Source organism: Aotus nancymaae, unplaced genomic scaffold (assembly GCF_030222135.1).
Source record: "Aotus nancymaae isolate 86718 unplaced genomic scaffold, 86718_ANA_hifiasm-v0.15.2.pri h1tg000053l, whole genome shotgun sequence".
Taxonomy (NCBI): domain Eukaryota; kingdom Metazoa; phylum Chordata; class Mammalia; order Primates; family Aotidae; genus Aotus; species Aotus nancymaae.
In genome coordinates, this window is record NW_026988467.1 from 12703307 (window position 1) to 12730703 (window position 27397).

The 27397-nt window shown below is 51.3% G+C and overlaps 1 protein-coding gene across 1 annotated transcript in view; it reads left to right on the forward strand.

Moving 5' to 3' along the window:
- FHAD1 (forkhead associated phosphopeptide binding domain 1) overlaps positions 1-27397 on the forward strand; it is a 157539-nt gene that overhangs the window by 123745 nt on the left and 6397 nt on the right. The window contains exons 25-29 of the mRNA XM_021668394.2: positions 3456-3585; positions 4286-4413; positions 8261-8356; positions 8777-8997; positions 10160-10325. Of these exons, the coding sequence (XP_021524069.2) occupies positions 3456-3585; positions 4286-4413; positions 8261-8356; positions 8777-8997; positions 10160-10325 (741 nt within the window). The remainder of the gene's footprint in view (positions 1-3455; positions 3586-4285; positions 4414-8260; positions 8357-8776; positions 8998-10159; positions 10326-27397) is intronic.

The window sequence follows — 27397 nt, forward strand, 5'->3', positions numbered from 1 at the left end:
AAGGCCCTGGGTTTCCTGGAGCCTGAGGCTATTCTTTCCCTGAGGCTTTTTGAGCCTAGAGAGCATGGCGTTCCAGTAATGGGCATTGGATTTTTGCTGGGAAGCCAGGCCAAATGTGTCAGCTTGCTTTCCGGCTCGCTCAAAGATGCCCTTCCCCTGCCAGACAGCCTTGAGCCAGGGCCGCAAACAGCTTGAATGAAAGGACTCAAGGTCCAGCCAGCTGTCCTTGGCAGCGATCACCGTCCAGAGCCCTTTCACACAAGTGTCTCCTGGTTGCTCAGGGCGACCAGGAAGGGGGGTGGCTACAGCAGGTCCACGTGGCCGTAAGCTCCATGGGGCAGGGAGTGTGTGGCACTCCTGTTGGAATCCCAGGCTTTCAGAGCAGAACCTGACCCATATTCATTCACTCATTCAGCGACTATTGAGCATCTGCTGTGTGCCAGGTCCTATGCCAGGGATAGGAGAAGACACAGGGACCACCCACACCAAACGCCCCTGGACTCTGTGCACATCTGTTGGACTAGATTGTTGAACTGGGATGCCCTTGATTTTTAGTTTATATTATGTGGCGGAATTAGTGGAGGAGGACTGGGGAGCGAGACTGCAAGATACAAGGGAAAATGTATTTGTTCCTTCCTGGAATGGTTTTCCTCCCTCGGGCTCCTTTCTGCTTTCTAAGCCAGAGTGGGTCAGAGGGCTTAAGAGTTGTATGAGAAAGAATGTCCATCCTCTCCAAATAAACCAAGTCCCAGAAGAGCCGTGAGGAGGAGTCACGTGGTGCTCCCGGTACCCCTCAGACCAAGCACAGGCTGTGATGCAGCCTCAATGCCGTGGCTACCCCTATGCCCCCAAAACTCAGTATCCCCTGCGCCCTGCTATACACAGAGAAAGAGAGAGAGGGAGGGAGAACATTCCAGGTTGTTTACTCCCAGGGCAAACACGCATCCTCAAGAGGTGACCAAGGCCAGTGTAGAGCCAACCCCGGAAGGGAAGCAGCCTTGCAGCTGTGAGCAGGCTGGAGCCAGGGTCCGAGGACAAGCGAGGCCCTACTAAGCGCAGCCAGGGTGGGGTGCCTCTCCCTCGAAGCTGCGGAGCCCTGCTCCCAGGCGGAAAGCCGGGGCAAGCTCTTGACAGCTCCTGTTTCTGACCTCCGTTCATGCAGGCTCCATATTTATTGAGTACCTACTATGCTCAGATACAGCGCTGGGCCCTGGGAGTAGCACAGTCCTCAGAGGAGATAAAGACTGCTCTCACGGAGCCCATCATCTGGGAGGGGAGACATGGAAATAAACAAGCCAAGATCAGGCGAAATGTCCAGTGGGAATAAGTGCTCTGAGGAACGGCACAGCAGGATTCAACACAGAGTGACCTGGGGGCAGGAGGGCTCTTTGGGGTCGGGTGGCGAGGGAGGCCTGTGCTGGAGGAGACGTGGAGCAGATCCGGAAGGAAGGGAGGGAACAAGTGGTGGGGACATGGGGGTGGGAGTAGAGACCGTCCCAGGGGGACCTCGGACAGCACTGTGGAGCCCCTTGAAGGAGGCCACAGGCCCTGTTCCCCGGTGGCAGTGTGGCTAGCACAGGGCCAGGGATGTGTCATACAGGCCTTTGATAAGCACTTGAACCATCAAAGGAAGAAGAACAAACAGATATCTCCTTTGCACTTCTCTGCTTTCTTTTCCTGAAAGCACTTATCACTCTCTGGAATTAGAGTATCTGTGCGCCTGTCTGTCTGTTATCTGTCCGCCCCATAGAAATTCACCCACAGCAGCAAGGGCTCGTCTGCTCACTCCCTGATCTCGCCCCCTGCCTAGAGCAGCGTCTGGCATGCAGTCACTGCTATCGGCCAGTAGATAGATGGATAGGCAGCTTTTTAATAATGTTGGTTCACTTCATACTACATAGATATTATCTTCTGTGCCTATATCCAGCTATATATGTATATGCATGATGTGAACCAAAACTGTTATTTAAAAAATTATTATAAAAGAGCCAGATTGTCAATTTCTTCTCTTTCTTGCCAGTTTGACTGAAATCTTCCCTGGCAGCTCCATCTACAACTGAAAACTGTTCCCAACATCCCACCCCACCTCCCCACTTAATTTTCTCTTTACTGCTTACCACTTCTACCAGGTATTTTCACCTTGTTGTCTGTCTGCCCACATGAGGATGTAAGTCTATGACAACAGGGCCGCTGCGGGTTTAGCCACTGCCGAATCCCCAGAGCCCAGAACCAGGCTTGGCACACAGAAGTGCTCGATAAATCGATGTGTGATGAAAGAATGAATGAATTGCTTACCTGAGAGAAGCGCTGTTTAACTCAGAGTTTATGAATGGACTTCAGGAGGTTTTGACCCTCTGGAAGTTGTATGCTAATATTTGTGTCAATGTGAATTTTTCTGGAGGAAAAAAAAAAAAAAGCCTTTCATGCTTCCAAATCCTAAAAGGGTGCATGACCGTTAAAAGATGAAGAAGACCTTTCCTTGTCTGTGCTCTTAGTAAACCCAACTCTGGGCTGGGCACAGTGGCTCACGCCAGTAATCCCAGCACCTTGGAAGGTTGAAGCAGGAGGATTGCTTGAGCTCAGGAGTTTGAGAGCAGTGCGGGCAACAAAGTGACACCTGTCTCTACAAAAAAGTAGAAAAAATGAGCCAGGTGTGGTGGCACACACCTGTAGTCCCAGCTACAGAGCTGGAAGGGTGATTGAGCACAGAGGTAGAGGCTACAGTGAGCTGTGATCATGCCATTGTATTCCAGGCTGGGCAACAGAGCAAGATCCTATCTCCACAAACCAAAATAAACAACATGCACGCACACATACACAGACACACACATACACATACACACACACCTCTAGTCTGAGCTGTTTAGGATGGTCCATCTGGGTCTAGTGGCTACCATATGGGACGGTGCAGGTTTAAAACATTCCTTTCACCACAGGAAGTTCTGTGGGACAGTGCCGTTCCAGAGGCTCCGAAGTCTCAGAGGAAGGTTTTCCTTTCTCCAGCCCAACTAAGAGCCAATCTATCAAATCCCCCTAGCAAATATTAAACAACCATCCTGATCACCAGTTAAAAGAAAGCATCATGCATTCTCATCTGAAAATGACCTTCCAGGAGTAGAATTTGCTGTGATTGTTCAGAAACAAGACCAGAATGGCAGCAAATGGAAACCCAAGCATCAAATAGTATTAGGAGAAAAATAAAACATGGAGAGGCAACCTGGAGGGGCCCTTTTATTTACACTAATGCTAAATAGGAAAGCTGGAAATCTTCCTACATGTGACCTGATATTTGAGATGAAAAATGTAAATTCTGTCTCTGCTGAAGCCCTAATGATGTTTTCCCAAAGGTGCTAAGTGACAGCGTTCCACTCTCCATCAGTCATTCACGTTCCTGTGAATATAAGGGAAATCTTCTAATCGCTGATCAACTGCTCCCCGCCCCATTCTGCCCACAGGAGCAATCCTTCAGTGACCTGGGGGTCAAGTGCAAAGGGTCCCGGCATGAGGAGGTCATCCAGCGTCAGAAAAAGGCCTTATCTGAGCTTCGAGCACGAATTAAAGAACTCGAGAAGGCCCGCTCGCCAGGTAAGTCTCCTTCCGAGTCAGCGCGGTGGACCCCAGACTCGGGCTCACATTTGGGACTGACCAGTTTGCCAGGAGTACCATATTTTATCCGCATCATCTCAGAACTCAAAGGACATTGTAATACACAAAACAATGGGCAGACAGTGATCTCAGAGTCAAGTGCAGGCCTTGTTCCAGACGCTCCAAAAGAACCCAGAAAATACTGAAGATTTTATCCTATTAAATAAATAGGATTTGATGCACAACTCACTATTGTACTTTTTCTTACTTCACGGTGGCTGGGTGAAAACTTTGTCACGGCTGAACACTGTCTAAGGATCGATATTGGGGAACCACTTAGAGTACCTGTTTAGAGGGGATTGAGCTCTCCTAAGACTAGGGGTCTACTGCAGGGTTGGGCACTGTCTAGGACCCGGAAGCCCGGGTTAGAGTTCCATCCTGGTTCTGTGGCTGGAGGACCTTAGCAAAGTCCTCCCTCAATGCCTTGGCACTGACGCCTGTGTGGCTGCACTGTCATATGAGCCGGTGACCTTGGCCAAGTCAGTTAATCCCTCTAGGCCTGTGTCTCATCTCCAAGGGAGGTGGTCATGAGGATGAAAACAGGCCTGTGGTAAGTGTCCCATAAATATTAGCTATGGTCATTACATGAAATCACTTCTTCCTGAGCCTTTCTTTTGAGTCTGCTTTATTCTTTTTATAGATCATAATCACCACCTGAATGAATCAGTTCTAGATTTAAAGAACCTCAGGATGGAAAACAATGTCCAGAAAATACTGTTGGATGCAAAACCAGATTTGCCAACTCTCTCAAGAATAGAGATCCTAGCGGTAACCAAAGAAAATTCTCTCTACTGTGACTGGCATGTGGAGAGGAGGGGCCTGTGGGTAGACATGAGCTGGGTTCCCTGGCACAGCCATACATGCCAGTGGTTTGGGGCCAGGTCCTCCCTGATGGGCTGTTGTCTATACTCACTGGTTGGTGCCCTCACCCTACCAGTTGTCCAGTGTTTGCACAGAAAGGTGGCCTTCCGTTTCTGCACAGCATGGTTTAGTGTGGCAGTGATGTTGGGCCAGATTAATTGCCAAAGCATGACAGGCCCCTTTTCACATCATGTGTTATATTCTGCAGAACGTGTTCAGCAGGCTAATTTATCACGTTCCACCATGAGTTTGTCTGAGGTTTGCTTTTCACTGTCACCTGAAAAACACAGACACATAAAAGGCAGGAGAAGGGGGCTGTGATTCAGAGCACACAGCTCTAGAGTCAGAGGGACTCATGTCCAGATCCAAGCTCTGCAAGCTGTGTGACCTTGGGCAAGGCTCTTAACCTTTCTGGGACTCCATTTCCCAGCTGTAAAATGATGATGAAAATACTGAAGGTGATAATTCTCCAAAGTGCTTAACCCCGTGCCTGGCTCAGAGGAAAAACTTGATAGATGATATGTTATTATTATTAAATACTGTTTAAATAGGCCAGGTGTGGTGGCTCACACTTGTAATCCCACCACTTTGCAAAGCCAAGAGAAGAGGATCTCTTGAGGTCAGGAGTTTGAGACCAGCCTGGGAAGCATAGTGAGACCCCAGCTCTACAAAAAAAAATTAAAGATACATTAGTCAGGCATGGTGCCAGGTGCCTGCAGTCCTGGCTACTCAGGAGGCTGAGATGGGAACATCACTTGAGCCCAGGAGTTCAAGGCTACAGTGAGCTCTGATCATCCCACTGCTCTCCAGCCGGGACAATAGGATTTCCAGAAGTGATCTCATTGTACAGTTGAAGGTGCCTTTTTACCCTAAATGGGTGTTTGGGCATTTGATGGACACATGACGGGTCAGCATCTGTCACAGGACCCGCCAAGGGCATGTTTGCTGCTGCAGCTGGATCCACACCAGCCAGGCTTCTAGAAGAAATAATGAGGCCGTCCTACATTCTCTTGGCAGGTTTTTCTGGACATTTGTGAGAGTTCAGGAAGAGGGTCCTTGGAAATGAGCTGGTTTTCTTGAGAAAATCAAACCCTCCTTCACCGAGGGTGGGAGTGGAGGGGCAGCCTGCAGGTTGGGCCCATTCCCAGCCTGACCCACTCTGAAAACAGGCCTTCCCCTTGGCAGGGCCCCAGTCCCACCACAGACTGACCTGCTCCCAAGACAGGCCTTCTCCTCGGCAGGGCCCCAGTCCTACCATGGACACCACACAGCAGGAAACCTCTCCACTCTCTCGAAAGACCTCAATCTTCCAACGCTGGCAGCAATTCAAATTAAAAGAATGAAAGGAACCAAGCGTAGTGGCTCATGCCTATAATCCCAGCACTTTGGGAGGCCAAGGCAGGTGGATCACTTTGAGCTCAGGGGTTCGAGACCAGCCTGGGAAACATGGCGAGGCCCCGTCTCTACAAAATAAAAAATTAAAAAAAAATAAGCCAGGCATTGGTTCCCACACCTGTATTCCCAGCTACTCGGGAGGCTGAGGCTAGAAAATCACTTGAGCCCAGGAAGTGGAGGCTGCAGTGAGCCGAGATTGTACCACTGCACTCTGGCCTGGGCGACAGAGACCCTGTCTCAGAAAAAGAAAGAAGAGAAGGGACAGGAGGAAGAACAGCTGGCATTTACTGAGTGCTTTCTGTTCACCAGGCATTGAGCAAAGCCCTTCACATGCGTTATCTCATTTAGTCCACATAGCAGCCTGGGTCAGTTACCATTGTTATCCCCATTTTACAGATAAGAAAAATTAAGACTTCAGGCCAGACATGGTGGCTCATGCCTGTAATCCCAACTCTTTGGGAGGCAGACCGCTTGAGGCCAGAAGTTAGAGACTAGCCTGGCCAACATGGCAAAACCTCGTCTCTACTAAAAATACAAAAATATGGCGAAACCCCATCTCTACTAAAAACACAAAAATTAGCCAGGCATGGTGGTGCACATCTATGCTGAGGCACAAGAATCACTTGAACCCAGGAGGTGGAGGTTGCAGTGAATGAGAATGCACCACTGCACTCCAGCCTGGGCAACAACGTGAAACTCCATCTCAAAAAAAAGAAGGAAAAATTAAGGTTCATAAGGTTTCAGAAGGTCAAGCACCTCACCCAAGGTCACAGAGATAATGAATGACAGAGCCAGGACTGTGTCCCTGGAGGCCTGCCTCTTGCACTCTGCTGGTCTGATGGTGTGATCGAACCTACAACCCAGACTCTTCCTTAGGTCACCCTCGCTTAGAACTCCAGTCACCTGCAGGGAAAGAGAGGAGGTTCTGAAGGGTAGTGCAGAGGACACAGCTCGGGGAGCTGGAGACACCAAGCTGCGTTTTAGGTTCTTTTTGTAAGAAATCTGCCCAATTTATTGTGGTCTTTAAATATCTACTTTATTCTCATCTCTAGATAGATAAATGTGTCTACTCTTAATATAGACAAATATGGCCAGGTGTGGCGGCTCACACCTATAATCCTAGCATTTTGGGAGGCCGAGGCAGGCGGATTATCAGGTCAGGAGTTTGAGACCAGCCTGACCAACATGGAGAAACCCCATCTCTACTAAAAAATACAAAATTAGCCGGGCGTGGTGGTGGGTGCCTATAATTCCAACTACTTGGGAGGCTGAGGCAGAAGAATCACTTGAACCTGGGAGGCGGAGGTTGCAGTGAGCTGAGATCACGTCATTGCACTCTAGCCTGGGCGACAAGAGCAAAACTCCATCTCAAAAAAAAAAAAAAGTCACACTTAACCTATCACAGTCACCTTTAGGCTGTTATGTTTTTGGGATTGGGTGGGTTTTTTTAAATCTCCCAAGTTTATAGTGTAGAGCTGGTACGTGCTGTGAACTGACATGCTCTTGGTGTCCATGGCGAGCACTTAAAACCCAGTTTAGTTGTGGGGGATGTATGGGGGTTGTCTGTGACCTCCAGACTCCCTTCTTGGCCTAGTGGCTGGGGTCTTTAGCAAGCAGCCAGCTGAGCAGAGTCTCAGCAAGTACACAGCTGGATCATCTCTGGAAAGGGTCTGAAGTGAGGGTCCAGTTTCCGCTGCATGAACATGAAGTTCCTTTAATAAAAGGAAGGGGGATATTTTTTATTTAACCTGCATTCCTTCATTCGACAAACATGCCCACTCTGTGCCATTCTGTGCCAGGTACAATGCTGGGCACAAGGAGGGGGAGAATGAGCAAACAGCAACACAGTCCCTGCTTCAATGGCACTCTCGTCTGAACCAGGGTTTCCAGGCCTTAGCACTGTTGATGTTTTAGGACCCCATAATTCTGGCACACTTTGTGGAGGGATGTGTGGATGTCTCATAGCGCCTTTGCTCTCTAGCCCCCTAGATGCTGGTAGCACTCCCTGCCTGCAGTTGTGACAACGAAAAATGTGTCCAGACACTGCCAAATGGCCCAGGGGAGGGGACAAAGCCACCCCAATTGAGAACCACTGTTCTAGAGGGAAGACAGGCAGTGATCAAAGAACAAGACAAGTGATGTACAATTATGAAGACTTCAAAGACAGTCATTCTCTGAAGGGCAGGAATACAGTTATAAGAAAGCAGCTGACAAAGGAATCAGACTGAATGATCAGGACCCGGACTGAAAATCCACTCTCTTGAGTTAATCTTTGATAATCAGACAGTGCTTTAGCTTCCGGTCATAGAAAGTCGTAATGGAATGGCAAGAGAGGGCTTTTATTTCTTTCTGATTTCAGCCTCAGAATGGCCTTTGCAACGCAAGGTTCAGCTCAGCCATGGAGAAGTCAGGGAAGATGGACATGGCTGAGGCTTTAGAGCTCAGTGAAAAGCTGGTACGTACATCCAGCATCCAACCCACTGCTGTCCGAAGCCTGGGTCCCCTGCAGTCAGTGGTAACCACGGGATAGTTTAAATAGAAACCTCACATGCCTATTTAGTTGTTCTAATAACTCTGCAAGACCTGTCTACTATCCCAGCATGGGTCAGGAATCACATAGCCACCTTCCTTGAAAACACGGGTAGTTAGAATGAAGTGTTTATACCTGTTGTCGTTTTTCACCCCCGGTTCTCAAAAAAGCCATAGCGTAATGGACGTGGGGAAAATGAAAGCCCCAGTGGCACTCCTTTCAAAGCATTTGTTTGTTCTCTGCAATTGCAGAAAGTGAACAAAACAGACTTAGACGCTGGCCTCCTTAAAGCGGCCACCAGCGGCCCCGGGGAATGCCGCTTATCCGTAAACGCTTTCCTTGTAGTACCTAGAGATGAGCAAAACCCTCGGAAGTCTGATGAACATCAAGGACATGTCTGGCCACGTGTCCATGAAATACCTCTCCCCCGAGGAGAGGGAGAGGGTCAACCAGCTTCGACAGAGGGACCTCGACCTGGTGTTTGAAAAGATCACCCAACTCAAGAACCGGCTGGAGAGGAAAGAGGAGCTGTTGAGAGGATACGAAAAGGACATCGAACAGCTCAGGTACCTCGGCACCCCCACGTCCCCAGCTCAGGCACCTCGGCACCCCCACGTCCCCAGCTCAGGCACCTCGGCACCCCCACGTCCCCAGCTCAGGCACCTCGGCACCCCCACGTCCCCAGCTCAGGCACCTCGGCATCCCCACGTCCCAGCTCAGGCACCTCGGCACCCCCACGTCCCCAGCTCAGGCACCTCGGCATCCCCACGTCCCAGCTCAGGCACCTCGGCACCCCCACGTCCCCAGCTCAGGCACCTCGGCACCCCCACGTGCCCAGCTCAGTCACCTAGGCACCCGCACGTCCCCAGCTCAGGCACCTCAGCACCCCCACGTCCCCAGCACCTCAGCACCCCAGGTCCCCAGCTCAGGTACCTTGGCACCCCCAGGTCCCCAGCTCAGGCACCTCGGCACCCCCATGTCCCCAGCTCAGGCACCTCGGCACCCCCACGTCCCCAGCACCTCAGCACCCCAGGTCCCCAGCTCAGGCACCTCGGCACCCCCACGTCCCCAGCTCAGGCACCTCGGCACCCCCACGTCCCCAGCACCTCAGCACCCCACGTCCCCAGCTCAGGCACCTCGGCACCCCCACGTCCCCAGCTCAGGCACCTCGGCACCCCCATGTCTCCTCAGAAAGGCCCAGGCCTTCCTTATCCTGGCTAAACTAGGGCTAGCAGCAGACATGTAGGCCTGGACAGAGACCCGAGTGTGGAATACCTCACATGTCAGGGGGGAACAGGGAGGCCACCGACTAGGCCTGGCAGAGGGAATTCTGTCTCTGAGATCGCGGCTGCAGAAGCCCCAGTTTCCCCATTCTGTGCACTGTTTTCTGTGCAGGCTGAACCTCTTGTGACCCTTGACTTATGGTTTCCCACGTGTGTAGCTTTGACAGCTCCATCATATTTTCAGTCACAGTTCCCCCTCCCTGGAACACCAGGAGGGGCTGGTAGCACATCCTTTATCCCCTCCCGCTGCACACGTTCAACTGATGAGCGGCTTGTTCTGCTCTCTGCGCCCCAAATCTTCATCATTCTCTCCTGCTTGTGATGACACTCATGAGCGAGCCCCCGCTGTGGATGTATTTTGAGAGACTTCCAGGTCTGGCACACTGATGATGAATGGGAAAGATAAGGGAAAAAGAGACACGATTTCTTTCTCCTGTGCACCCAGGCGGAGCAAAGTGTCCATTGAGATGTACCAGTCGCAGGTGGCAAAGCTGGAGGATGATATCTACAAAGAGGCGGAAGAAAAGGCCTTGCTGAAGGAGGCCCTGGAACGCATGGAGCACCAGCTGTGCCAGGAGAAGAGGACCAACAGGGCCATCCGGCAGCAGAAGGTAAGGCGCTGCTGCCCAGGGCAGAACCTCCCAGGCTGCCCCGCAGCTCCCGTTAGAAATGGCCAGGGGAGGTCCCTGGAGGCTTCAGGTGGCGCAGAACGCATGGGAGGCGACTGGGTAGCTTTTGCATCAGACAAAGCTCTACCACTTACTGTGTGACCTTAGATAGGTTTCTTAACCTCTCTGAGACTCATGGTGCTCATCTGTATTTCTTTTAATGGTGGCTGTTGTTTATTTATATCATTCTGCCAGGCATTGGGGATACTCTTAGAGGGTGGAGATTTGTGTTCACTATTCTGAGTGCCTGGAATGCAGTAGATACCAATAAATATTTGGTGAATGGATGGGTGGAAGGACAGACAGGTTGATCGATGGACAGATGGATGAATAAATGGCTGAGGAGTTTACAGGAGGATGGGCAGATGGACGTCCTGGAAGAACATATCCCTTAGTGTGGAACAGACAGAGAGCTGACTTCGGGTGGATTTCATAGCTGAAGGGTTCCAGGGCTGTGCCATCCAGGGAGGGAACTCAGCCTGCCTAGGGCATGCAGGGAGGGCCTGCCAAAGCTGGGATGCTGCCAGTGACCACGAAGGAGGCTGGAGCTTCGCCACCAAAAGGATGAGAGGGTGGACATTCCTGGCTGAAGGAGCCGCAGGGGAAAGCCTTGAGGATGAGACTTGCTCCCTGGCACAGAGTTGGAAATAGCGCTGGCTTGAGAAACCAAGATTCCAATCTCGGGCTGGTGACCCAGCGAAAATGGGTCTCCCTCCCAACACAGACGCACATGCACATGCACACACACACCCTAGTATCTCATTTGTAACATGGCACAGGAGTCAGCCAGTCCTCAGTTCAAATCCCTGCACTTATTAACTGTGCAATCTTGTGCAGGTGTCTTCGCCTCTCTGAGCCTTGCTTTCCTCATTAGTAAATGGAAGCTTCCAGCCCCCGCCTCACAGGCCGGTGGTGAGGATGAAAGAATGCGGACATCGGCCCATGGCAGTGGCTCACACCTATAATCCCAGCAGTTTGGTTGGCTGAGGCAGGCAGATCATGAGGTCAGGAGATTGAGACCATCCTGGCCAAGCTGGTGAAACCCTGTCTCTACTAAAATAACAAAAAATTAGCTGGGTATGGTGGCACGCACCTGTAGTCTCAGCTACTCAGGAGGCTGAGGCAAGGGAATCATTTGGACCCTTGTTCTAATAACTCTGCAAGACCTGTCTTGCAGACAGGAGGCAGAGTTGCAGTCTAGAGGGACTGAGGAGGATAGGGAAGATGGATGTCCTGGAAGGTCACAGGCACGTCGTGCCACTGCACTCCAGTCTGGTGACAGAGCAATACTGCATCTCAAAAAAAAAAAAAAAAAAAGAATGCCGGCATCCCTCGATGTCTGCTGTCCACTCTTGCTGTCGTTGAAACTTGGGAGCCAAGTGGTTTCAGATGGTGAGGGGGCTTGTCCCGTCTCTGAAGCACCTGCCCAGGGCCTGGTACCAGCTGGTGAACGCTGCCTTCCCCACGCCGCCGTGACCCGTGCTGCCTATGATCACTCTCCTGGGTGAGTCCTGCCTCAGACAGGCAACACACACAAACACATACTGTGTTGGGTCTACATACTGGAAAGTTTCCCCACAGCAAGGCACGCATGACAGCACCCAGGGAGCTTCCGAAGCTCCAGGCAGAGGGGCTTTCCTGCCTACTTTTCAGTTTCCATATTCATCCATCCACCCCTGCAGCCCACAGGGCACTGGAACAGTGACTTCTACATAGAGCCAGACTCTCCCTTTCCTTCCCTCTCACCTAAGGTAGAGCAGATCCCAAGGTTGGGGTCAGGCAAGCCAGGGAAAGAGCCACAGCCGCCGCCACCTCGTGACCATCTCCAGCCCAGGCACTGGGCTCCTCTGAGCTTTGCAGCCATGATCGGGCTTCTTAGTGCCTCTAATAGCCCTGCCTGGTATGATGATACCTATGTTACAGATGAGGAAACCGCACCTCAGAGAGTTAAGCGGCGCCCAACTGTACACAGTGGCTGGTACGGAGGGCTGGGACCTGACTCCAGATCCCTCTGATCCAGTTCTCTGCAGGGTTGGCCCTGAGTCCCCCCGCCTTGTAACTGTTAGCTTTTGTGTGCGTGTGCATGCTCCTGTGTGTGTACATGTGTGCTGTGTGCATAAGGGTTTCCTGTGTGAGGTGCTGTGTGTGTGTGTGTGTGTGTGTGTGTGTGTTGCTTGCCTGAGCTCAGAGTGGGCAAGCCCCCGGGGAAGGGTGCCCCCTGTGCCGGCCAGATGAGCTACTTGCAGAGGCCTGGCCTTCATCCCACAAACCTTGCAGACCACGGGCTCCCTGGCTTGCAGCCCCAAAAATGAAGGCGGCGTCCTGCTCTGGACACGGCCTTTCTAGCACTCACCACTCTGAATTAAACATCACAGCCCACCCCCCCCCGCTCGTCTGCACATGTCGTGGGGCTGCCTCAGGCAGGGGACGGTTTCCTCTCACCCAGTGCCATGCCTGGGAGATCTGGCAGCAACAGAGGCCTGAGCTGTCCTTTGATGTGCCCGCTGGAAAGCTTGCTCCTTCCCGAGGTAGTGAGGCAGCGTCCCCCAGGGCTTGGCAGGCCAGGCCCACAGCACAGACACCAAACCACAGAATGGGACAGCAGAGGGCCCCAAAAAGCCCATTGTCATGCACTGGCTGAAAATGAAAGAAAACCTGCAGATTTACATAATCAGTCCACATGCATTATTCATGGCTGCCTTACAGACACACACACAATGCAGGCCAGCCAGCCTGCCACGGAGCGGGAGGAGGAAGGTCCGAGGTGGCCAAGCCAAACCTGCATCAGGGTCCCTAGCTGGAGCTGGGAACTTTCAAATTCATGGAATTCACAACGTAGGAAAGATTTGATAGGCAGTAGAGCCACCGTCACAGCAAGGCCGATGGTGTGATTTACGGAGTGCTTGCTGGCAGGCACACCCCCCAGGGCAGGGCCCACCCTCACCTCATGCCAGCCTGCAAGGAGGGCTGCCAGGCAATTGCCCACTGAGAGGGGAAACTGAGGAAGGCAGAGGGTGGTGCCACCCGCTACTCGGCCACGGAAACGGGACCTCAGCGACCTCCGACCCCAGCCCTCCCAGCCCGTCCACTCATCTACCCCATTTCCAGGGTGCACTCTGCCTACTCTCTCGGGGTTCATCCCTGGGCTCAGTTTGAATTTAAGGTTTGTGACTAACTGTAAGGGTTCTTAGGTTCTTGCCGAGTTTAAAAGGAAGAAACTGAGGCCAGCACAAGAAGATCCAATGCGAATTTATTCAGCTCCTGGGCGAGGTTCTGTGGTCCGACAGGAGGGGCCGGAGAAGTCACACGGACTCCTCTCAGACAGGGGGTTTTATAGGGAGTGGAGGCGTTTGATTGGTTGAGCCCAAAGGGAGTGGGGCCCGGATGGGACAAAATGCTTTTGGGTAGGTCCTGGCGGGGCTTCTTTTCCGGGCTCCTGGCGGGGGGGGGGCGGTCCGGGCTCCCAGCAGGGAGGTGGGTGTGTTCGAGCACCTGGCAAGGCGACCAGCCTTACATTCCAACCTTTGGATGATATAGGACGCCGCTTTTTCTGGCTACTTCCTGCTGAATATGGACAGAGTGAGGAGGACAGGTCAGTTGGCTGGTGCCTCGACTGAGAATCGGACTTACGGATAAAGCAGTATTTAGTTAACAGCCACTCGTCCAATTTCTCGCATACGAGCTTGTAGGAACCTGAGAAGGAAAGGGGCCATTAATAATAGTAAACAGATTACAGTGATAGGAATGATGATAGGGGTTAGCCAGGTAAGCATGGGAGAATGCCCCCAGCTTAAAGGCGAGACTGCTGTATTTCGCTTTTTACGGAAGTCTTCCTGGAGGCGGTGGATAGTGTTGACTTTCTCCTCTACTAGGCCTGATTCATTGATGTAACAGCAGCACTGTTCCTGGAGAAACAGACAGGTACCCCCTTTTTCCGCCATTAGTAGGTCAAGGGCCCCTCTGTTTTGGAGAGTTACCTGGGCCAGTGACGTGATTTGTCACTGGAGGGAGGCCAGGGAGGTGGCTGACGCTTCAATGGCCACACAGAGCTTGTTTTCCAGTTGAGCGGCTCAAGTGACACTGTACCCTAGGGCACCGCTCCCGAGTCCGGCTGCTGCTAGAGAGGATGCTAGAGAGAGACCAACGACTATTGGGAGGAAGACTGCTCATTTGTTTCAGTGAACAGGAGGAGGTGTAAGGAGGGATAGGAGCTTGGCTTGCCTGTATACCTTCAACTGTGGGACTAGGGTAACAGGCACACAGCGGGAGGGGAGGGAGGTGTTTATAACTTTGGTTAGGGTCCCATTACACCAAAAGTATTCTCTTGGAGGCACATAATAGGTGGATCTTACTTTTGCAGTTGTGTTGCAGCTGGAGCTGTTGGTTGTTCCATAGCAGAGAAAGAATCTTGGGAGTGCATCTTGAACAGCGGGATACCCGTTAGGGTGATGTCAGGTCCCGTAGATGATCGTGACAGGTTGAACCCAGTCTGGAGGGGAACTGTGGCTAAGGGGGGTTTGTTAAGGGAGGCACATAAAAGCAATTAGTGAAGTTTATAGCTTCACTAATGTAATTAGTGAATTAACTAGCGTTACCCAAGAGAAAGGTTGGGGGTTGTTGCACCTTCATTATTACCCTTATTATTACCACTGTCGTTACTACAACCTTTATCATCACCACCTTTACCATCATCACCATTACCATAACCTTCATTATGATCACCACTTTCACCATCACCATCACCTCCATCATCACCTTTATCACTACCTTCATTATCACCTTCACCTTCATCATCACCTTCATTATACCTTCATCATTACCTTCCTTATACCTTCATCATCGCCTTCATTATACCTTCATCATTACCTTCATTATACCTTCATCATCATTACCATCAGCAGCAGCATCTTAATTACCTTCATTACCACCACCATCATCAACAGTCACCTTCATCTCGAGGGCCTGAGTTGGTTAGTTAAGGTGGCCTCATTCTGTAGGTCCATCGGGGAGGCGACGTGCCTCGAGGGTGGCTGAATCTGTGACTACTGCATAGGCCACTTTTTGTCGCCCCTCGGCTGTCACTATTGAACTCCCATTTGCATAAAAGGTAAGGTCTTGGCTAGAGAGAGAAAGGTTAGACAGGCTCTCCCGAGGTGTAACAAATGTATCTATTAGTTTAGGACAGGAATGGGCTGGGGAGGGGGAATGGGATGGAAGAGGAAACAAAGTAGCCAGGTTGAGTGGAGAAGTGGGATGAAGGCTGACTGAAGGATTTTCAATAAACAGTATATGAGACAGGGAGTAGGGTCGGTTAGGAGGGGCAGTAGGAGGTGAGTGGGTGATGGGTTTGAGTATGGGGGGCTAGCGAGTTGGAGAGTGGCCCCCACAGTCTGGAGAATATCTCATCCTAACAGGGGAACTGGGCATGGGGTATGATTAGAAAAGAGTGAGAAAAGGGGTGTCCCTTGAGGACACAGGCTAAAGGATGGGTTTGATTATGACAGGAGGGTCTTCCATCAATTCCCATGACTGAGACCTGGGAAGGTATGCTAGGCCTGAGTAGGAGGGCCTAGCAATATAGAATAGGTAGCCCCTGTGTCCACTAAGAAGGAAATGGACTTACCCACTACCTGCAGCATTACCCTGGGCTTGGCAAGGGTGATGGGGGTCCTCGAGTCCGGGCTGCGTCAGTCATCCAGAAGTCCGAGCAGTTTAGGCAAAGGGATTGCTTCCTGCGGGCCGGCCTGCCCCTCACATAGAGGTGCAGGGAGTGGGCCTGTAGTCCGGGATGGGCAATCAACCTTCCAGTGTCCAGCCTGTTTGCAGTTTGGGCAGGGTCCAGGAGGTGGACGAGGACAGGGGCACTGCTGGGCCCAATGTCCCTCTTGACCACATCTGAAACAGGGTCCAGGCAGGGCCCTTGAAGCATTTTGGAAGGGTTTCGATGGACCTCCTCCACCGGATGTTCCATGGGCTGCCAGCCTCAGGGCTGCTACAAGAGCTCGGGTTTGGAGGTCTACCTTCTGTTGTAGGTGGGCCTGTCGGGTGGCCTCAGCCTTGTCTTCTCGGCCATTAAAAACTTTAAATGCCATGTTTACCAGGTCCAGTATGGGAGTTTGGGGGCCCTCCTCAGCTTTTTTAAGTTTCCTCCTTATATCAGCTGCCGACTGGGAAATGAAGTGGGTGGCTAGGACTGTAGCCCCCGCTAAGGAGGCTGGATCCAGCTGGGTACGGAGGATCACAGCATTAGTCAATCGGTCAAGGAAGGCAGCTGGGTTTTCATCAGGTCCCTGAGTTATTTCCCTCAACTTGTCGTAATTAACTACCTTCTGGGCTGCGCTTTGCATGCCCGCTAGGAGGCACTGTAGCATTTGGTCTCAGCAGTGGCGGCCATCTCGACTGGCCTGATAGTCCCAATTAGGGTCGGCCTCGGGGACCGCTGCCGCGCCTACTGGTATCTGGTTGTTAGGTGTACCTGATCAGCATGTGCTCGGGCTGCTGTAAAGATCTGGTCACGCTCATCTGGGGTGAGGGTGGAGGATAGGATTACATACGTGTCATGCCAGGTTAGGTCATATGCCTGGGTAAGATAGCGGAATTCTTTGGTGTAAGCAGTAGGATTGGTGGAGAAAGACCCTAGGCGTTTTTCAATGGCTGATAGATCAGAGAGGAAGACAGGAACGTGCACTCGGACAATGCCCTCTGCTCCGGCCACCTCACAGAGGGGGCAAAGGAGGGAGGCTTCATCATTGGGAGCACAGCACGAGCAGGTGTGACCACTAACAGGAGAAGCCAGGTTGGGATTAGGAGGTGGAGGAGCTGAGGAGGGTTGAGGTCTGTCATAAGGCAGAGGATTATTGGGTTGGGCCAGTGGAAAGGAGAGTTCCTCGGGCACATCGGGGTTGGAAAAGGAAGAAGAGGAGGGTGGAGGAGCTAAGGGTGAAGAGGGGGTTTCTTTGGCTAGGAGTACCTGGGCGGTGGTACAAGAGGAGCAGAGGGTGGGGCGGGAATGAAGATACCAGAAAGCCTGCATGTAGGGGATTTCTGACCATTTACTGCTCTTTTTTGCAAAAGTTATCTAAGTCTGTCAGGGCATTAATGTCGAATGTGCCCTCTGGAGGCCACTTAGACTGGTTGTCTAGAGGATACTGTGGCCAGGCTACGGTGGAAAGGAAAAGCAGCTTTTTCTTTTTTATGGAAAGCCCTAGTTTGGGTAGATTTTGGACTAGGCATCCTAATGGCGACTTGGGGTCCAAGCGGGACTCCTGATTACCCATAGTTGGCTTTTGTGGAGCAGTCGAAGGTGAGGAAGGGATAGGAACAGGTTATTACACCCAACACGGACAGAAGTGTTCCTTTCCTGGAGGAGGTGGCTGAGAGAACTTACAGGCTGCAATGATGATAATAAGGAAGAAAATAAAAAGAGACAGGGCTAGGGCTGTCTGCCACATGGGAAAATTAGAGGTTACAATAAAGACAGTACCACATATAAGAGTGATGGACAAAGGGTGGGTGCCCCCTAGATGGGAGACCAGTCTGATGCCTTCCCGGCCACATCCCCGAAGGGATATTTCACGGGTGTCTTGGTTAAGGTGTACCCGTATAACCCCCGGGCCTGGTGACCACAGAACTTTTGGTCGAGAGGTGAATCACCATTATGCCTGAGGACGTCCCCGTGGAACTGCAGGTTGAGGCCCACACAAGCCCCGTAGCTGTTAGGCCGTGGGACTACACATAAAACTCACTCACTCACTCACATCAGGGTCAGGAAGAGAAACTGATGGTACAGCTACTCCATAAAGCAGGAAACAGCCGTTATCTAGAGAGAGAGAGAGAGAGTTAAAAGCAGGAAGCGGCCGCCATCTTAGGAGCGGGGAATGGCCGCCATCTTGAGAGAAACGGTGGCCATCTTAAGAGAGAGAGTTAAGAGAGAAACTGAAAATACAGTTATACAGTTACTTAATTAACGGGAGCTTTTATGCCAATTGGCTGGTTCGAAATAAAGGTTTTGGTGGCATAAGCCAGGAGGTTTGTTCTGCCATGAGGCAGGGCTTGGGTTTAACGGGCTCCTGAGTACCCATACCTCAGTCGCTGGTGCGGAGGGGGTCGGAAGAGCAGCTCAGCGTCCCAGGCCATGCTACCGAACACCAGAGAATACGAGAGGGTTCAGGAAAGTGGGGACGTGTCCCTCAAAATCCTGACCCTGAGAAACCCCTCACAGGGAGAAGACAAGGGTGTAGGGATGTCTCCTCTACACTCAGGTCCTCGAGACGGGGCCAGAGTGCCGGACCCGCAGCGAGAATCCCTGATGCTGCAGCGGTTTCGAACAGGGACTCTACGAGGCATGGGGTAGTGGGCAACAGAAGTCTTACCTTATGGTGGAACAGCGGCTCCCTGTCCGGCTTTGAGTGGAGGAGTCAGTTTCCCCCAGGAGGGGTCTTACAACTCCTCTCAGGTTTCCACACCACTTGTAAGGGTTCTTAGGTTCTTGCCGAGTTTAAAATGAAAGAACTGAGGCCAGCACAAGAAGCTCCAAGGCGAATTTATTCAGCTCCCAGGGTTAGTTTGCGCTCTGACAGGAGGGGCTGGAGGAGTCGCACGGGCTCCTCTCAGATGGGGGGTTTTATAGGGAGTGGAGGCGTTTGATTGGTTGAGCCCAAGGGGAGTGGGGCCTGGATGGGACAAAATGCTAGGCAGGGAATGGAGCCCGGACGGGACAAAATGCTAGGCGGGGAGTGGGGCCCGGATGGGACAAAATGCTAGGCGGGGAGTAGAGCCCGGATGGGACAAAATGCTAGGCAGCGAGTGGGGCCCGGATCGGACAAAATGCTAGGCGAGGAGTAGAGCCTGGATGGGACAAAATGCTAGGCGGGGAGTGGGGCCCGGACGGGACAAAATGCTAGGCGGGGAGTGGGGCCCGGATGAGACAAAATGGTAGGCAGGGAGTGGGGCCTGGATGGGACAAAATGCTATCGGGTAGGTCCTGGCGAGGCTTCTTTTCCGGGCTCCCAGTGCAGGGGCGGGGGAGAAGGGGTGTCCGAGCTGAGGGAAGGGGGTGTGTCCGAGCGCCCGGCGAGGGAAGGAGTGTGTCCGAGCGCCCGGCGAGGGAAGGGGGTGTGTCCGAGTGCCCAGCAAGGGAGGGGCTGTGTCCGAGCTCCCAGCGAGGCCACCGGCCTTACACTAACATGTTATCAGAAATTCTTGTTTGTCAAGGGGAAAAAAACTCTTTTTTTATTTCTTGCTGTTTGAGAGTTTGACAACATCAGAAAAAAAACGGGTTTTTTTCCCAGTGTTGCAAGATTCCAAAGGGAACCTGTATACATCTGTTTGGGCAGCAGCTGTTCCTAGCAGTATATTTTCATTAAATGGCAATTAAAGGAAAGTAGAATTCCTTCTTTTTAAGTTTCACACTTGATAGTTTCACAAGGAGTCGATATTTTTCCAAGTCTCCTGTATGAAATCTCAGCACCCCTTCATAAAGCTGGCACAGTTGAGGCGCTGGGAAATGAAATTCCTCACCTTGAGTTTCAGAACTGCCCGCCCCCGACACACAGACCACCACTGTAGTTTTAACATTTGAACATCTCTTCATTGAGCAGAACTTTCCAGAATCAAAAGTCATACTTCCAGCTGGGCAGGGTAGGTCACATCTGTAACACGAGAACTTTGGAAGGCTGAGGCAGGAGGATCCCTTGAAAATGGCCTGGGCAACATAGCAAGACACCATCTCTAAAAATAAAAATTAAAAAAATTAGCCAGGTGTGGCACCGCACACCTGTAGTCCCAGCTACTTGGGAGGCTAAGATGGGAGGATCACTTGAGCCTAGTAGTTTAGGGCTGCAGTACACTTTGATCACGCCACTGCCCTCCAGCGTGGGTGACAGACCAAGCCCTTGTCTCTTTTAAAACAGAAAAAAGGCATGGTTCTATACGAATACCTCTGGTTGTGCAAATCAGACCTGACAAAATGCGGGGAAAAGCCTCAGCACTGGTCATTCTCAGAGAACCTCGTGGTCATCAGCCTCCTGACTCTGAGATGCCCCAGGTCCACAGCTTCCTGCGGTGACTGTGTGACAATGATGATGGCCCAGGCTGTGCCCAATCTAGTCCACTTCCTACATCGCTAAATAAGGTGGGAGAGTCTCTCAGAGATAAGAGGCAGACTTTGGAGTGAAACAGGCAGGGCTTAGGGTTCAAGCCCACCTCTGCCCCTGAGCCTCAGTAGGTGACTTTGCCTCCGTCTCAGGTTTCTCAAAAACAGCAACAGTGAAGTGACGGTCATGACAGGACCTGCTTCGTGGGGCAGTTAAATGGTGTGACGCAGGCAACGCCTGACACAGAGCAAGCTCGGTTACTCGGTTACTGTGGGGAAGAGAAAAGGCTACTCGGGGGTGGAGGGCAGTGCCCGAATCGCTTTCAATGAGCTTCCTGCCCGCTGGCGCATCCCGCAGACCCTGAGACTTTTTCCCGGGTCCTCCTAGAGCCGGCAGCGCCTTTGTAAAGCTGCCTTTTCTATTTGGTGAATACAACTAGGGCCACAGCCAAGAAAGAGCCAGTACTTTTCATGAATGGGTTAAGACTGAATTTTCAATAGAAACATTTCAAATGCACAGAAGTTGCCCTTGGAGAAGGATGCAAGCCCTTTCTTGGCCTTCATTAGGACTGGAGTGTGAGAACCGCTGAAATGCCCTAGCTGCTTCTGGCTCCCCTTCCGGGCTCCAGCCAATCAAATCCTGCCCAAGAGGCTTGGCCACAGCTTTGCCAAGTGGTCTCAGCTGGGCTGAGACCTTCCCTCTGCATTGTGAGCTCAAGTCCCTCATCTTTGAGCCAAAAATAAAAATGTGCCTAACTCACAGGGGTCGGTCCCTTGAAGGCAGGCGTATAACACCCTAAGCAAACAGAACCTCTCAATCGTGCTGTTTTTCCTTTTTCTTTTTCTTTCTTTTTTTTTTTTTTTTTTTGAGACAGAGTCTCTCTCCGTCGCCAGGCTGGAGTGCAGTGGCGTGATCTCGGCTCACTGCAACCTCCGCCTCCCAGGTTCAAGCAATACTCCTGCCTCAGCCTCCCGAGTAACTGGGACTACAGGTGCACACCCAGCTAATTTTTGTATTTTTAGTAGAGACGGGGTTTCACCATGTTGGCCAGGATGGTCTCAGTCTCTTGACCTCGTGATCCGTCCGCCTCGGCCTCCCAAAGTGCTGGGATTACAGACATGAACCACTGCGCCCGGCCATATTTTTTCTTTTTCTTTTCTTTCTTTCTTTCTTTTTTTTTTTTTTTTTTTTGTGTGTGTGTGTGTGTGTGTGTGATTTGGTTGTTTGAAACCCAGTGTCGCTCTGTCACCCAACCTGGAGTGCAGTGGCACAGTCTTGGCTCACTGCAACCTCCGCCTCCCAGGCTCAAATGATCCTCCCACTTCAGCCTCCCAAGTAGCTGGGATTACAGGTGTCCACCACCACGCCTGGCTAATGTTTGTGTTTTTTTAGTAGAGACGGGGGTTTTGCCATGTTGACTAGGCTGGTCTGGCTCAAGTGATCTGCCCACCTTGGCCTCCCAAAGTGCTGGGATTATAGGTGTGAGCCACCGCACCTGGCCAGCATATCAGTACTGTTTTATACATCCTCGTATCAGTCCTGTTTCATTGAACTCACTATTTCCCAAGATTTTCTTGGGCCCAGGTATTTTCAAGATCCTGGTTTCCTCGGCGCCACTATGTGTTTTTGACCAAAAAGGAGCAATTGGTAGATGTGCAGGATGAGAATGGGATAGGGGGTTGGGGGTGTGATCTCAGGCCCTCACAAGGATGGAGAAGATCTGACTAGACTGCCTCAGTGTGTGGATAGAAGATGGCTCAAGAAACAGGCACCAGGCCGGGTGCGGTGGCTCACACCTGTAATCCTAACACTCTGAGAGGCTGAGGCAGAAGGATGACCTGAGGCCAGGAGTTTGAGACCAGCCTGGGCAACATAGCACGATCCCATCTCTACAAAAAAATAAAAAATTAGCTGGGCATGGTGATTCACACCTGTAATCCCAGTACTTTGGGAGGCTGATGTAGGAGGATGGCTGGAATTTTCAGTAGAAACATTTCAGGGGGAGCCAGCCCAGAAGTTGGTGACCAGCCTGGGCAATATGGCAAAACCCCGTCTCTACTAAAAATTTTAAAAAATTAGCTGGGTATGATGGCACACGCCGGTAGTCACAGGTACTCGGTAGGCTAAGGTGGGAGGATTGCTTGAGCCTGGGAGGTCGTGGCTACAGTGAGCCGTGGTCGTGCCACTGCACTCCAGCCTGTGTGACAGAGTGAGACCCTGCCTCAACTAAAAAAGAAAAAGAAAAAGTCTCCCCCACAGTGATCCCCTATCTTCTGCCCACCTATTCAGCGAGTCCTAGCGTCTCCTAGAAACCTCAGAGGCATGTCCCAGATTGGAACAGGTAAGGACACACTAAGCACTCTCTTGCTAATGATACTTTCACTCAGGAGCGTGTAGAGGAGCATAAACCGAGAAACACAAAAGAATCAACACCTTGCAACTGTGCCTTCAAAGAGAAAGAGAGGCAGGTAGGGGAGGTGTTCTGATGTTGTTGACACAGAGTAGAGGCAATCTCAACAGGGGGTAAATGCTCCTGGTGTGCAAACACCAGCACGAGCTGCCCCAGGTGCACCTCACACCTCCCTCCCTTCCCTCCCTCCCCTCCCTCCCCAGCCGCTGCCCCGCCTGCCTGCAGTTTTTGAATGCAGGACCTAAGAGACAAGCCAGTGTCCAGCCCAGTCCATTGAGGTGAGAGAAGGCAGAAGGGAAATTCCAGCACAGCTTTAGCTCATGGAGCAGCCATCCTAGGCCACTAAGTGACTTGGCGACTTGGAGACAAGGCCGTAATAGAAGAAGGGAGGAGCGAGGAGCCCCAGGAATCCCTGTCCTAAGAATGAAATGAGGAGGGTGAAAGAAGGTGGGAGTGGTTACAAAATGGAGCCGGGAACTAAGGAGGATGAAAGTGCCTTGCATCGGCACTTCCACCCCCGCCGAGGGGAGCCCTGCTTGACTCCACCTTCCTGGCAGCCAACCAGAAAAGGGAAAACAACTTGGTGGCAGTTGACAGTGTCCGTAAGATTCAATGGATGGATACTTGCAAGTGTTCTTAGAACAAAGACCTTGCTGGACTCTCCCCCTTGAGGGGACATTGTGTGACATAGAGAGCAGCATCTTTAAGAACAGGCTTCATGCAGAAGCCACGTGACGTGGGCTAAGCCGTGGCTGAGAACAGCTCTTGAGACAGATCGATGTCATCACAGCCTACTGAGTCCAGTAAAGTTTGGCCTGTAATCCCAGCACTTTGGGAGGCTGAGGCGGGCGGATCACAAGGTCAGGAGATCGAGACCATCCTGGCTAACACAGTGAAACCTCGTTTCTTCTAAAAATACAACTTAGTCGGGTGTGGTGGCGGGTGCCTGTAGTCCTAGCTACTGGGGAGGCTGAGGCAGGAGAATCACTTGAACCAGGGAGGCGGAGGTTGCAGTGAGCTGAGATCGCACCACTGCAGTCCAGCCTGGGCAACAGAGCAAGACTCCGTCAAAAAAAAAAAAAAGTCACTTTACCAGAATACTCCAGATTTCTGGCTTCTTTGGGAAATTTGGGTACTCTGGGGACACTAGGTCCACAGTCCCACATGCCACCAGCTTCCAGCCCCTTTGGAAAGGACCTGGACCCCAGGTTTGCTGTCATCTCCATCTCACCCCCTTCTTTGACTTCCTGGCCCCTGTAGGCATGAGGTTGGTGACCCCTGAGGAAGGCTGGGGATCTCTGAGAGGGGGGCCCAGCTCCCTCCCTATCTGAGGTGTCCCCAGTATCTGGGGCTGCTCTTTCTTTAAGGAGAAGTGTCCCTCAGGTGCCACATCTTGAGGACCCCAGGGTCAGCAATTGTAAATCAAACCCAGGGAAATAGCAGGCTTCAGATTCTGGGTGACAATAGCATTCAAACAGGCCCCCTGAGGTGGGTTCAACCATCATGGGCTCCACCATGCCTGAGCCACTGGGATGCAGAGGTGTGAACCACCGGGCGTCTGCAGCCCCTTTCACTTGCTCTGGGATGCGTGGCCTCCGAGAAGAGCAGTGTTCCTCACAGGCCCTGGGTTGAGCAGCCTCCACCTCTGCTGGAATCTGGAGCAGAGACCCCCAAGAGACTCAGCAAGATGGGGCTCCAGGTCTCCCAAAAGCCACGCCCCCTTCTTGTTGAGAAAATGGATTTTCCTCAAATTTCAGACGCTATCCATTTAAAATGCTTTCCCTGGGAAGCCCCAGCATTCCAAATGGGTAGCGTCTGAAAGTTGAGGAAAATCCATTTTTCTTTAATGCAAAAGGCAAAGAGGAATCTAAGCTAAATTTTGCTCCTATTCTTTCTATATTAAAGAGACGAGTATTTGTAGAGATGGTGAAGAACAGGATGCAGAGCTCGAATTCCCAGGTGAGCAGAAAGAGCAGAGAGAAAGTAGTAGGACGTCAGCAGGAACCCCGGTTGCCATCAATGCCACACCTGTTGCGTGGAGCACTTAGTATGTGCCAGGCACAGGGCCAGACGCTCCGCATGCATTCCCTCCTTCAATCTTCACAGCACCCCGTGGGTGAGTCAGTTTACAGAGGAGGTGTCTGAGGCTCACAGACTTTAATTTGTCCAGAGCCACAAAACTAAGTATGAGAACTCAGTGGAACTCAATGCAGATTCAACACCAGGCGAGTGCTTCTTGCTCTCCTTCAGGTAATAAACCTGATATAGTTTGGGTGGCATTTCTGTTGAATTTCAAGGACGCATCCTCTAGAATTCTTTTTTTTTTTTTTTTTTTTAAGATGGAGTTTTACTCTTGTCGCCCAGGCTGGAGTGCAGTGGTGCAGTCTTGGCTCACCACAACCTCTACCTCCCAGGTTCAAGTGATTCTCCTGCCTCAGCCTCCTGAGTAGCTGGGATTACAGGCATGCGCCACCAAGCCTGGTGAATTTTGTATTTTTGTAGAGATGGGGTTTCTTCATGTTGGTCAGGCTGGTCTTGAACTCCTTACCTCGGGTGATCTGCCCACCTCGGCCTCCCAAAGTGCTGGGATTACAGGCGTGAGCCACCGCATCCAGCTCTTTTTTTGTTTTTTAAGAGACAGGGTCTCGCTGTGTTGCCCAAGTTCTTCTCCAACCCCTGGACCCAAGCCATCCTCCAGCCTCAGCCCTCCCCCGCAAGGTGCTGGGATTATAGGAGTGAGCCACCGTTCCCTGATGAATACTCTTTTTTAAAAGTTGAGAATCAAGTCTATGAAATCTTAAACACGTTGACTCATTGCCATTCACACATCAGCCCTGGAACTGGAATTGATCCAATCCACTCTTGCTTTGCAGAAAGTAGAGACAAGCTCTCAGGAAGCTTGAAAGCAAAACACATTTTGGTTGAATAAGAGAGACTTATTGAACAAATTTGTTAAAAGACCAGTTATTCTGAGATAAAATTATCATTGGAAGAACTGAAGATACTCTATGCAGGGGACATTCTTGGAAAATAGAAGCCTCTTCTTAACTGACACCATTGTCCGAAGACTACTAGAAGGTGGCTGCTGCTCTGGATGTTAGGAGGGTAGAGAGTGTCCCCAGGGTCTCCCTGGACCTGAGACCTTTGCCACCTGCACAGTGGGAATGAAGGGGAGGCCTGTTACTTAATCATCCACACACTTGACTGGAGCAGGCAGACCCCGCCCGCCGCCAGGTGTGGCTGAGAATGACATGGGGATGTAAATGACAGGGTTGACATTGGGATGTGCCCTGGATGTAGGGATATTGTGGTCCTCTTAGATGTGAAGCCCGCTGCAATTTTAGGCTTAACAGAATGGGGGCAGATGGTGCTTTGCCTGAGAACAGAGTGATCTTCCCATTTATCCAGCCCCCTAGGCATGGCTTGAGAAAAAAGTCCATTTTTCTTTGATGCAAAAGGCAAAGGAGTTTGATGTCTTGGACCTCCTTGGTGCAAAAAGGTTTCCTCCAGGTTCCTTGCAACACGTAGCTTGGGGTCTCTGTCCTTTGAGTCCTTAAGGTGATGGAGTGAGTCATCATGACCACCCCGAGGAAGATGGGACGTGGACAATCCAGCCTTTCAGACTTGTATGCTCATAAAAAAGTGTCCATTGCTGGTAAGCTTCCGAACTGGATTTGTGCCTTTCTTTTCAAGGACCTATGGGTTTTTTTCTAACTTCCAAAATACCATTCATTGATGTTTTTTTTTCATTTTGACCAACAGTCTTTTGTTTGTGGGCTATATGCTAAAAAGGAAAATCTTCCAGTTAACAAGTACTTACTGAGTACCTAGGCTAGGCCGCCTACCATGCTAAGCACCAGGGAGAGAAAGGCGAACACAGAGACTGTCCTGGCACTCACTCACACAACAGATATTAAGAGTCAGCAACGTGGCAGCGTGGCAGGGGCTGTCCAGGTGTTAAGATTCAATGACACATCCTCAATGGGGACAGCATCACCCCCGAGGGGGCAAAAATTCATTTTTTTTTTTTTTTGAGACAGAGTCTCACTGTATCACCCAGGCCAGGCTGGAGTGCAGTAGCGCAATCTCAGCTCACTGCAACCTCCACCTCCCAGGTTCAAGCAATCCTCCTGCCTCAGCCTCCTGAAAAGCTGGGACTACAGGCATGCACTACCACACCTGGCTAATTTTTGTATTCTTAATATAGACAGGGTTTTACTATATTGGCCAGGCTAGTCTGGAACTCCTGACCTCAGGTGATCTGCCCTCCCAAAGTGAAGGGAGCACCCACACCTAGCCAAAAATTCATTCTTTTATGTTTAAAGCAATAGACGTATCTTCATAAACGTGGATACACACACACACACGGCTATCTGTAAAAGGGTGAAGGGGTTAGAAAAAAACCTCTAAGAATTCTCAGGGGGTGAGGTTGATAATTAAAGAAAGGTTGAGAAACACAGAGTCAGCTCAATGAAGACATAAAGATCCCTGCCTGCCTGGCTTACAGTCCT